Source organism: Manis javanica, chromosome 9, assembly GCF_040802235.1.
Source record: "Manis javanica isolate MJ-LG chromosome 9, MJ_LKY, whole genome shotgun sequence".
NCBI lineage: Eukaryota > Metazoa > Chordata > Mammalia > Pholidota > Manidae > Manis > Manis javanica.
Genome location: NC_133164.1, coordinates 58,292,963 through 58,306,136, shown reverse-complemented (window position 1 = coordinate 58,306,136; position 13,174 = coordinate 58,292,963). Strand labels below are relative to the sequence as shown.

The 13,174-nt window shown below is 41.8% G+C and overlaps 1 protein-coding gene across 10 annotated transcripts in view; it reads left to right on the top strand.

The window, feature by feature from the left end:
- Positions 1–13,174, top strand: part of RCBTB2 (RCC1 and BTB domain containing protein 2) — a 112,767-nt gene that overhangs the window by 84,677 nt on the left and 14,916 nt on the right. For 7 of the 10 annotated variants that reach the window (XM_073212656.1, XM_073212654.1, XM_073212655.1 and 4 more), the window contains 3 exons: positions 544–683; positions 4,512–4,642; positions 10,053–11,280. In XM_073212656.1, the coding sequence (XP_073068757.1) occupies positions 544–683; positions 4,512–4,642; positions 10,053–10,193 (412 nt within the window). In that variant the 3' untranslated portion in view covers positions 10,194–11,280. Of the gene's footprint in view, positions 1–543; positions 684–4,511; positions 4,643–10,052; positions 11,281–13,174 lie in introns of those variants that run through there. The other 3 variants (XM_036996529.2, XM_036996530.2, XM_073212657.1) reach the window with 2 other exon arrangements.

Genomic DNA, 13,174 nt, shown 5'->3' with positions numbered 1-13,174 from the left:
ATTGGAGCCTGCCCTCATGACCTCATTGTAACTTGATTACCTCTTTACCCAAAATTGTTACATTAAAATAAAGACCCTCTCACCCAAAATTGTTATGTTCTGAGGCTAAGGCTTCAATATATGAATTTTGGGGGACACAATTTGACCATAACAAGTGGTAAAGAAACAAAATTACTCACAGTTTATAAAAATAAACCCATATGATTTCTATGAATGCTGCTCAGTGGACACGGTGTGGGAATAATGCCTGGGGGTCTAGCACTGTCTCCACCCCACGTGGCATGGCCACAGGTGCAGCTCCACCACCACAGGTTGGCATTTGCAGCCTTGGTGAATAAACTGTGGTTTGAGAACTTGCAGCCCCCAGAGGAAGCGAGGGACCAGGCAAGGACATGAGGTGTGCCATCTGGAGAGATTCAGTGTGGTGCGGTGTTTCCCCTTTCTCCTTGCTTATCTGCCCTTCAGCCCCAGAGCATTCTCCTCTGGTAGGTCATCTGCTCTTGCTCAGAAACTAGGACCTGACGTGCCTCTTTGCTTCTTCAGGTGTGAACATTTTCGGTCTTCGTTGGAAGACAATGAGGATGATATTGTAGAAATGAGTGAATTTTCATACCCTGTGTACCGGGCCTTCCTGGAATACCTGTACACTGACAGCATCAGCCTTTCTCCTGAGGAAGCTGTAGGTAATTGCCACCAGACTTTACCAAGAGATTGGCAATGTGCTAAGTAACTGTCAGGGTGGTTGCTATAGAGCCTAAATGGAAGTTGCTTGGGAGGGTAAACACAAAAGCAATTCTCTTATTGTGTATTGAACCCAAAGCCTTTTCCCTTGTTACCACATCATACAAAGGTTGACTGGATAGATTAAGTAAGAGGTGGATGAATTATCAAAAAACATCATCGCTGTGGAGCAGGTGCCATTCTTCCTTAATTCACTGTATACAAGCATCGTACATGACTTTATAACTTACCTTAAGATGTCTGCAATATAAAAAGATAAAGTGCACATAATAATGAGTCCTTCTGTTCTCCATAGCTGTGAATTTCTCTCCCAGGTGGCTTGGGACAGAACACTGGTCTGGTGCCTTCTGTCAGGAAGGTAGTAAAGGCCATTTGTCACACCTCAGGTTCTCTGACAGTGAAAAGCAACACTGGTCATCAAATAGCACAGAGTAAAAACACTAATTTCAGCAATATTATTGGCCAGAGGTACAGAAGAATTAAAGGATTAGTTCTATAAGGAACTAAAGGAAGAGCTCAACCCTCACATATTTGAATTAAATATTCACTTTACATGTATAATTTCAGTAACAGTTTTTAGCGGATCAACATTTAATTTTCCTCAGATAAGCAAAATTCTGATTTCTGAAGTTTCCCTTCCTTCCTTTGCAAATGTTTTTGTGCCCATACCCACTATGTGCCACAGCTCCTCTTAGTGTCTGAACAAGACGGAGCCGAGGGCCTGGCCGGCGGAAGCCAGCATGCAGCTGAGGCCGACCGACCCTGAGCGATGAAGAACAGGCTATCAGGAGGGAGGGCCTGGGAGGGCTCTGTGAGGAAGGGCGGTCAACAGAGGTGAGGGAGGGGAAGGGGGAGCGAGCCTGGCTGATACCCAAGGGAAGAGCATTCTGAACATGGGGAACAGTAAATGCAGAGGCCCGAGACAGGAACAAGTTCAGTGGAGGGAGAGGAAGAAGGCCAGGGTGGTCGCAGTGAGACTGGGGCAGTAGGAATTAGCTCAGACAGTGGGTCGGGGCAAAACCATGTAATACCTTGGAGTCCATGGTGAAAAGCTTGAGCTTTATTCTTGGTGTGATGGAAAGTCTTGGTAAGTTTTGAGCATAAGGGTTGGTTATTTAGGATTTGCTTTAACTCTAACAGTAAAATTTTTAAAAAGTGGCTTAAACATGATGTTTTTTTCTCTCACACAGGGGGGTGAAGGAGGCACCCCCACTGCCCTCATGGTCCAGGACTGCATTTGTATTATAGGCAGCAGGATGGAGGAAGGGACAGTGACAAAGGGGCAAAGGGCAAACCCCAGTATCTCTCAGGGAGGGTCCTGAAAGTCCCACCCACTTGGCACGAAGGACCAGAGGTGACCGAGGCCATGACCCTGCTGGGTAGGAGGTCAGGAAGTGGTCATTTCCAGATGGCCCTGGCTCAGCCGAACAGTCTAGTTTTGAAAGAAAGGGAGAATGGATTTGTGTCTATACAGTAGGTGGGGAGGCACCCAGCACCTTCTACCACAGGAGTGATATGATTGTAATGGCTTCAGTGATGTCAGGTGATGGTAACACTGAGTTAGGCTGGAGGAGCAGTGGAGGTGTTGAAAAGAGATAAGATTCTTAAAGATGGACCTCATGGGGTTTATTGACAGATGGGATATGGGGTGAGGAAAGAGGATTGACTGCTCTGAGGCGGCGGCCTGTGCTGTTGGGTTGATGGAAGCATCACTTACAGGGAGCACTGGGTTTTGCTCTTGAGTTTGAAAACTCAGAGGAGTTTCAGTTGCTTATTAGACATCTGCATGGCAGTTTTTTTTACAGGCCCTTCTCTAACATTTGCAGGGTCCTGGGTAAGAGTCCAAACGGAGGCCTACATACCATTTGTCTAAAGATTTAAAGTTTTATGTCAGGCCATCAAACTTCAGAAAAAATACACAGAATGCTCATACCTCAAAATGTATATCTTCACTGAGAACTGAAAGGCCAGGTTTGAGTATTCGTTGGGAGTTAGAGACCCTTGGCGTTCTCTGCTGGAACACGTGGGCACAGAAGGACAGGCTCCTGACCTCTAGCTTGCAGCCTGCCATCTTTCTTTACCTACCACCAGGTACATCCTACATCATAAGGGGGGCTTGGGCATACCACCTGCATATCCAAGCCCCAGTTACCCCCAGCCTAGTCTACACATTAGGGGTGTGGTCTCTAGGGAAGGAAATACCCATGTGGCATCAGGGCCAGTTAGGCACAGAATCCTAGGGTTCCAGGTACCCAAATTGTGGTCTAGGAGTGGTTGCGTGTCTCCTTGGCCATCTGTGGTGAGGCGTGTGCCTGGACGAGCTGTAGAGCTGGGCCTCCATGAACAGAGGCGCGGGGCAGGCTCCTCCCTCAGGGCAGGGCATGTGCGTACGTGCGGATGTGACTGAAGCCCGGCTATGTGTGGTCTGTGATAAGGATTTGGGAGTCTCTGAGAACTGGCCAAAAACAATTTAGTCACTCACAACTCTCAAGATTTCAGTGTCTTCCTATGGGCCATAGGCCTTTCTTCTTTAAATTTTTTAATTTGTCATGTTACAATGAAAGCAAGCTTACAACCAAATTTTTACCACATGTACAAAACATACTAGCAGGTACAAAAACAGTTAATGTAAGAGTGTTGAAATCCTGGCTTCCTGTCTTTTAGGCCCTTTATGAAGTATGTTGCAGGAGAGGTTAGCTTGAAGTGTAGGTGTGACAGTTTTCTAGCAGCAGGATTCAGCTTACTTTTGATCAGGTGGCAACCCAAGACTGAATGTAGACCAAGCGAATGTACCTCTCTAAGCAAGCTCAGCTCACAAGGCTTGCACCCAATTCATGCAAGAGTGGAAGGACCCTCACAAGATTTCTCGCCAAACCATGTATCTGAACACCACTAATTTCATAGTGACAAGGTAGTTGTCATATTCTTTACGCTAATTAATAAACCCTGTAATGAAGATGGCCTTATCTGAAGCCCTGGAGAAAGATCTTTGACATGGTAACTGACCACTCACGGCCAACCCCACTAGAGTCCTTTCTATTATATTGTCCCTTGGGGTGGATTAAAATTAATTTACATATGCATATCACTCTGTTGAATGATTTGAACATAGGTGACAGATAACAGAATCATCGATATGGGTGTCATGAAGAGGAACACCAACAACCACATCAAATGCTGTGTAAACGTAGAGTAGGATGAAACCAGAGACCAGCCTGGGGAAGCCCTGAGTGCCAGTCACCGGTGTGTCAGGGAGCAGAGAGGATGGGGTGGGATTCTGCAGTATGGCTTGAGGTCACAGTGGGAGCTGAATGAATGGAGGCAGCAAAGAGGATGGACTCCCCAGGAGGTGGAGAGAGGCAGAGAAGTGGGGTAGCAGGAGGCAGATATATGTCCATGAAAGGTGCTGCTGCTTTCTTTTTTAAAAATACAGGTGCTATTGCAGCATGTGTCTATCTGATGGGCATGACCCAGGAAGAGAAGATAGTGATAATTCAGGGAGAGGCTTAGAGGAGCATTTCTAGGGAAAACATGAAAGCCGCTTTCACTGTGCTCCTGTTTCCTGCAGCGTCTGTTTGCCTATTGCTTTTGCTCAGTCTAGCCACGTTCCCAGGTACAGCCGCATGCTCAGTGAGTCAGCGCACATCTTTACACAGCTCTTCACTCAGATCAGACTCAGAACAATGTCAAAATCATCTCTGAAGGGTTTGAGGGAGTTTAAATCAGGATGCTTGAAATCAGACCCCCTGATAAACATCTTGTTCTGCCAGGACTGCTAGATTTGGCTACATTTTATAGAGAAAATCGTTTGAAAAAGCTCTGCCAGCAAACCATCAAGCAAGGCATCTGTGAGGAGAACGCCATTGCCCTGCTGTCGGCCGCCGTGAAGTATGACGCTCAGGTAAAGAGCATTCCTTGCAGTTACTGACCTCCTGGCAAAAGTTAAGTTAGGTATCTAGTTCATTCATTAAACTAAAGTTCTAGGTAGATTAAAGATTTAAGGTAAACAAATACAGTCACCAAAGTTTGAAAAACATAAGTGAATATGTATATAATGTTAGTATACACCTCAAAGGTGTTAAGGGTCAGGAGTGATAGATCTGATTTTAAGACGATAAAAAAGTGTTTATACATCAAAAAATGCCACCAAGATAAATGAGAAGCTAAGTGGCACACTGGGAAAAATATTTCCAACATGTAATAAAGCAAGTTTACTGTACTTAATGTACAATTCTTCAAAAACAAAAAATATGATCGAAAAGAATGGACCAAAGAACAAATGGATTTATGAACAAATGAAAAATATAAAGGAAAACAAGGTGTAATTTTTCACCTGTCAAGCTTGGAGGAATATATTTTTGGAAATAATACACTCAGAATAATGGGTATTCTGTTTGGAGAATTGGTACAGTCATTCTGGGGGGCAATTGGTATAGTATGTATTAAAAATCTTTAAAGATGTAATTCTTTAAAGACATCATAGGAATTTATCTTAAGGAAGTAATCATGGATTTGGATAAACATTTAGCTTCAAAGATGTTTATTGTAGTTAATTTTCAAAAATTTAAATTTTTAAAAAAATTTATGAAAAGATAATGTGAACAATAGTGGATTGTTTAACTATAGAATGATGAAATTATTCAGTGTATAAAACCAATAATTTGAACATCTTAAACTTACACAATGTTATATGTAAAATATATCTCAATAAAGCTGGAAAATATTTAAAAACTAAAAAATTATGGAGCTATTCAAAATATATCATTAATTGAAAAACTATGGCCCTATTTTAAATTTCTTTTAAAGTATAAATAACCAAATTTAAAAAGACAACATTGTTATCTACATAGGAAAAGACTGAAAAATATAGTCAATGATCATCTTTGGACGGTAGGATTATGGATAACTTTTATCTCCTTATCTTTGCTTGTTTTTTCCTGAACTTTCTACATTGACCATGTATTGTTCTGGTAATAAAGGAAAGAAAATGTGTCTTAGAGCTAAATCTTCAGGAAACAGGCCATCTTTCTTGGAATCAGTTTCCTTTAGGCATTAGGATATCCTTTCCTTTGGTAAAAAAACAGGGACATTTTAGTGGTGGGAGGAAAAAGGGTTATAACTTCTGCTTATATAAATAATAATATGCTTATTAAAGAAAATTTGAAAAATATAGGAAGTGTGAGGAGGGAAATGACTCACTGACCAGAGAACATTAGCAGTTTCATACAGCTCCTTCTGATTTTTTCTTAGGTTACATTGTGTGTATCTATCTAAATAGATTTTTTTTTTCCACCTAACATTTAATAAAAATCTTACCAACCTTGAAACACTGACATTTGAAAGCATAGTGAATGTCTTTCATTATGGTAATAATATATTGGGCACTTACAACATGCAAAATACTTCACGGCCAAGCAAAATTGATGTGTTTTGCTGGAGTTTGTTAGTCATCGTGATAAATGTGGACTTTGGTGGGCTGCCTCAGATGTGAGATAGTGACCACACTGTTTCCATCGGAACAGGCTTCATTTCTAAGACTTTCATATTCTCTGTTATGTGAATTATTTTTATGGTGGTCACTTTCCAGCCCTCTGGGTTCTAGAAAGTAGCTCTTTGAGGAATCACAGGGACTTTGATTTGCTCACACCCATGTCCCTGGGCCCTAAGATAGTGCCTGACACATAGTAGGTGCTCATTATTTATTTACTTAATGATGTTCAGTTTTGCCCTTACAGGCACCGTGTCTTACTACAGCCTGTCCACCTAAGTGGTGTTTGTTGTACTCTAAGCAGAATAGGCCACAAGTAGACAGTTATGTATACTTAACATAAAAGTCTTTATACATAAAGGACAATGTATGTGATTTGATTAGTGTTTTTACTTGCTGACTCAATCAAGCAAGAAAAGCTCTTTTTCAGCAAATTATTATCCCTCATACTAGCTTACCACTTAACAATATGAGCCAGGGATTATTATACAAAGTGCAGTTCATATCTTGTTTAATCCTCAAAAGAACCACATAAAATATAGGCATTATTACTATTTGTCCCAATTTACAAATAAGGAAGCTGAAGCTCAGAGAGATTAAGTAAATTCTTAATAAGCCAGTAAACTGTAAAACTAGAATGCAATCTAAGATTTAACAAATTGAAAAACCATACATTTAACTACAGTTCTCTATTACTGTCCATATTTTAAAATCAGCGTTTATTCATTGATTCAACAAATATTGGCTGAATCCTGGCACTGTTCTGGGAAGTAAGGGCGTAGCAAGACAATAAAATTGATCGAAATCCCTGCCCTCAAGGGATACGTTCTGGTTCAGGGAGATGGGCAATAAATAAATACAATATATGGTATGTTAGATGGTGACAAGAGATACGGGGAAAGTAAGGTAGGAAAGGATGCTGGGAGAGCCAGGCTAAGTGAAAGTTGAAAGTTTCAACAGTGGCCCCGAAAGGGGGGCCATCACTGAGAAGGCGGCTTGAGCAAAGGCCTGGGGGGTCAGCAGCCCCGCGGCAGGCAGGGTGCGGGCAGGAGGGGAGGGGGGCGCGGCGCTGGTGCCGGGGTCGGGGTCGGGGTCGCCGCCCGAGCGGGCCGGAGGAGGGCTTGGAGCGCCGGTGCCCCGTGAGAACAGGGTGAGGACTGGTGGTTGGTGAGGGGCTGCCACCCGGTGATGGCGGCGGGTTGGCCACTGTGGAGGTGGTGACAGGCGGTTGGGTTTGAATATATTTTGAAGGTCGAACCAACAGGATTTTCTCATGAGTTGGTTGTCATGAGAAGGATGAAATTGTCATTTACGGAGAGAGGGGAGACTGGGAGGAGCAGCAGTTTGGGGAAACATCAGGTTTGGTTTAGAATGTGGAGTGTGGTGTCTTGAGCATCCACATGAAAACGCCTGATAAGCAAGGCGGATGGACAAGCCTGACGGTCAGGGGAAGGTCGTCGGTGTAGGAGACGGGCGCTTGGGAGGACTGCCCCCGGGGCACCTGACGCCCAGCGGTCAGGGAGGTGAGGAGACGCCGGCAGAGGTGGGGGATGGCGGGGGTGTCGGGCCGGCCCTTGGGCAGGCGCTGTCACTCAAGCGGGCTGAGGACTGGGAGCCCAGGGTGGGTTAGGCGAGTCCAGCTGGCCGGCCAGGAGCGCCACGGGGCAAGGCTCCCTGGAGGATGGAGGGGAGGAACCGGCAGTGGGGAATGTAGACCACCTTTCGCAGGAGCTTCACTCCAAAGAGATGAAAAGAAGCAGAATTCGTGGTGATTGGAGGGGCAGATGAGGCAAAAGGATGTTTTACTGCTGAAATCTGAAGGAACTGCAGCCTGTCTGCGTACTGATGCAGACGGGCCAGTCAGGGCGCCCGAGAGGTGTTCTTGGGGGCCTGGCGCCAAGGGGATCTGGTGAAGGACCAGGGGAGCAGCCTCGGGCAGGGCATGGACGAGGTCCGCGGCCGCGGCAAGGGGGGGAGGTGAGGCTTGCTGGCCGAGGTTCTCCGTTCCGGGCCCTTTGCTCCGTGAAAGGGGAAGTAGTCCTCACCGAGAGCAAGGGCGGGGCAGCAGCGGGGGCTGCAGGCGAGAGCCCCGCAGGAGAGTGCCGAGGAAATGTGGCCGCGTCACCAGACAGAACAAGGGCCCGCCTTGACACGGGAATCCGGATGAGGCCGCAGTGTTGAAAGTGGAAGCACAACTCTTTTCTGAAAACAATGGGGGCCTTGTTTTATGTGGACAGAATTGCATTACAACCAGATATTACCATAAGACCAGATTTACTGGGTTCTTAGAATCACAGAAGTCTTTCCCATTCCTGCCCTTTAATAATTATGGCAAGTTCCCATTCTAGAAAAGTGAAGGGTAACTTCTGATGGTCCTTTTGTTCTCCCATTAGTTAGCACTTTTACTGAAAACTTTCCAGATTTAGAGGCTTCATACTTCCTCACCACTTAACTACAAGCATTTATACTTTAACGTTCATGGTGTAGTTATGAATTTCTCCATCCCTCTCTGTAGAATTTGGCCACAGAGAGTGTGTGTCTCTTATTTCACTTTAGTGTGCTGTAAGACAAAAATGTCATTTCTAAACAATTAAACAGGAGTCTGCAATCTAAGTGGCTGTTGGCATATCAGCATATATTAATGTATCATCACATGCCAGGTGTATGTGTGGAGTTTTGCCTGACGACATCTCCTAGTGCACATGTGACCCGACCGGCTCACTGCTGGGTTCAGGGATGAAATAAATAAGCTTCCCTTATGTTTATTTCCTTACTTTGATTTGTGTGTACATTGGCATGGCTATCAGTATTGCTAATTTTTCTGTTTTCTCATCTTCAGCATTTGCTATAATTTATATGTCTAAAGAAAGGTTATAGTGTACATACGTAATTGCTCAGAAATCATTTGGGGCTTTAATTTTTTTTTTTTTTTAGTATCATTAATTTACAGTTACATGATGGGGCTTTAATTTTTATGAATTAGCTTTAGCAACATTGAGAGGGAACTTTCAAAGTTAGTCACCACTTGGCAGCACCTTGTCCTGGGTCAGGATGGCGCATCAGTCTGAGGCACATTGAGGTCTCCGTAGGCTGGCCTCACTTTAGCTCTAATTTCCCTGGGGCCAAGAAAGCGTCTAGCCACCTTCATTCTGATCCTCAAGCTTACAGATTTAATCAAGAGAATTACTACAAGATTATCCTTTGGCCCAGAGTGCATTATAGTAAGCCAGACAACACCAGTTTGCAGAGTTTCTCTTAGAGAAAGTCATGATTTGTTCAAAGCATTTTCCCAGTTAAGATTACTGGAAGTATGTGTGGTCTGATGAAATCCAACTATCCCATTGTTTGTCCTCTCATAAAAGAAAAAGAACTTGGCCTTTAATGACTTCAGAGAGGCAACTTACCAGCATTTACTATTTTTAATGGCTTAACATTTTCTTACAGATTCTTTACAGGTACTGATATTTAAGCCACTAAGGAAATATAAAAGAGGAGTGTTGTACTTTTAACAACCATTTTGAACCATACAAATAGGAACAGAATTCATACAAATAGGTGCCTCTCTTTTGAAAGAAAACGTCATGATTCTATGCATTGGTTCATATGGAAGAATGTGAACGTTTTACTCTGTTATTTAAATTTTTACAATTATAGATTCATATTTCCTATTAAGTTTTATAACTATTCTTTACGTATTGCTGTAACTAACATTTTTTGTTATTGGCTATAATCCATTTTCCTAGCTTCCATGTTTTAGGAATTTTCATGGTAATAACGCATTGCATTCGGATATACAAATCTTAAAACATATTGTTGTTCATAGGATTTAGAAGAATTCTGCTTCAGGTTTTGCATAAACCATTTGACTGTAGTAACGCAAACATCAGGCTTTGCAGAAATGGACCATGATCTCCTGAAGAACTTTATCAGCAAAGCAAGCAGAGTTGGAGCCTTTAAAAACTGATCCTCACCCTGCAGAAAAGAATTTTTTAGCATTTCCATTTTCCCTTCAAAAACCAGTGAATAACTTCTCTTTAATAGTATTTATGATGAGCTACATTCTCCTGAATACTTACTTCTGTCAAAATAAGGATAATGGTCAAGCTTCCCCATCTGTTCAAATCCAGAGTTTACAGAAAATGTATTAAATGCTCTGATCAGATGTTACTAAGGTCAAGAGAAAAAAATTAAAATGTCTTATATTTCCTCTTTTGAGTCACTTCAGTTGGACACTTTTGGTACAATGGTCTAAGTATATGCTGTTCTGGCCAAATTTTCCTTATTCAGTGGCTGGTGTCACAGAGCTAGCTTGACAAGGAATTCTGTCACTACTATATTTTAAGCATCCAGTACAGTGCCTTGCATATGTAGGCACTCCATTAATTTATTAAAAATCTTAAATATGCCCTGAGAACAGCTTTATTTATTGAATACTGGATGAAGAAGTAACTTGCACAAAACAAATTACTGTAACTATTGAGTTCATATTCATCTGAGAAAGAGTGGCTAGTTTAGAGCATTGATTAGAATTCACAAAAGGCCTTTGCAATTAAATCGTCAAAGGCCCAAGGGCTAATTTAAATTTTCTGTTTACTCTGAGTCATTAGTTTTAAGTGGGATTATTGAATATCTTGTACTATCTTTGAATGAATGTTATTTCTGGGCTTGTCTGCCTTACATAATTGCATAATGTCCTTTGCTTTTGGGCTGAGAGATTTGCTAAGTAAAAATGATTGTTTTTCTTGTAGTTAACTTTTATGTAACTGTAAAACAGGTTTCTTAACCTGGCACAGTGTAGTTATAAAGTACTAGCTGAAAGGGACCTAACTTACATTTCATGGACAGCTTTAAGAACAATGAAATAAATTTATACTTTTTAGATCAAAACAAGTTACCCAACTGCAAAAGAAAAACTGGAACAGGATGTGGGATGTAGTGTTAGATTCTTCCAATATGTATTTCACAATATGAAATTATGTAAAGAAAACTCTTTTGGAATTAGAAACCTTGTTCTGATGCTGAACTATTTGATAATAAAGTGCTTATTTGCAGATAGTAGGACAAGCGTGTTTTTTTTAATCTCCAGGAAACCGCAAAATTACATCGACCTGTGTCTCTAGAGATATGTAAGTCCGTTTGAATGAGCATTTACTCAGGTTATGCTATAACAGAGCCCACCGTAAAACAAATGGCTTGTAAACAGATTAATTACTGTTCATATTATTGCCTGTGACTCTCTTGATCGGTGAGGTCACTTTTGAATCCTTTCTTTTTGTTCACTTGCTTTTTGCAGACTTTATTGGGTGGAGGCGAAGTGTCTGGATGCCTTAGTTCTAAGTCAGAATCCTGTTTCTGAAACTAGATAGTCTTATTCAGTTGTTATTTGAAAGATAGACATACACCATTTGTTTTCATTTTTGGGTGGATTGGCTGTCTTATCCAGCAGAGACATTTGGACCTGGGTATTACTGACCACTATCTGTTCTGGTAGTTAGACAGCCACGGTCTTCATTTCTGATGCTTCTTCCTCACTTTACTGTGCCAGCGGTTACGGACCAAGGCCTTTACATCCTTACAGTATCTTCCAAAACCTTTTCTCCCTCTTTTTTGCCCATTTCTGACAGTCTACTGAGGCTCCTCCACACCTTTTTCTTTTATGAACTCATTTCATGTAAAAGTTGGAACACTCAAAAGGAATACGCAAGTTTATTTAAGATGAAAAATGGACTACCCTTTACTAAACTGAACAATGGGCCAATAGCCATAGTGCTAGAGTACAAGTTATTGAGAAGGTTGGATGGATTTTTATCCAGATTTTCTCTCTAAGCTTTGTTATATGTAAGGTTTGCACTGCTGTGTATCTCAGTGTTTATCTTTGGGTACAACAGAATAATCATCTATGGAAATCTCACAAAATACAGGTTCAAGGATTCTAATACAGTGTGTTTTAAAATATAAAAACTCCACAAGTAATTCTGATGTTTAGCCCAGGATGGTTTAGCCCTTAAAACCTGGAACTCTAAACATAAGGATGGGCTCATTTTTTTTTTTTTTGAGAGGGCATCTCTCATATTTATTGATCAAATGGTTGTTAACAACAATAAAATTCAGTATAGGGGGGTCAATGCTCAATGTACAATCAGTAATCCATCTCAAGTCTAATTCTCGTCAGTCTCCAATCTTCTGAAGCATAACAAACAAGTTCTTACAGGGTGAACGAATTCTTACATAGTGAATAAATTCTTACATGGTGAACAGTACTAGGGCATTCATCACAGAAACTTTCGGTTTTGATCACGCATTATGACCTATAAACAATCAGGTCAAATATGAATATTCGTTTGCTTTTTGTACTTGATTTATATGTTGATCCCACATTTCTCCCTTTATTATTATTATTATTTTTATTTTTAATAAAATGCTGAAGTGGTAGGTAGATGCAAGATAAAGGTAGAAAACATAGTTTAGTGCTGTAAGAGGGTAAATGTAGATGATCAGATGATCAGGTGTGTGCCTATGGACTAAGTATTAATCCAGGCTAGACAAGGGCAGCAAAACATCCACGGATGCAGAAGATTTCTCTCAAAGCAGGGGGGGTGAGGTTCTGAGCCTCACCTCTGTTGATCCCCAAATTCTCACCTGATGGCCCCCCTGCGACTGTGCCTGTCTTAGGTTGTTCCTCCCTTGAGGAATCTTACCCGTCTCTGGCTAACCAGTCCTCTTCCGGGGCCATACGGGGAAATGTAAAGTTGGTAAGTGAGAGAGAAGCCATATTGTTTGAAAAGGTTAGCTTTTTACTTCTTTGCAGATTTATGCCCTGTGGCTTCTATGCCCAGCACTTGTCTCGAGGTATCTTTACCACCTGGAGGAATTATGTACTCGGTAAATTCGATATGAGGCACGAATTCTATTTAAGGGTTGTAATTAGGAAGAAAGAAGAAAAGC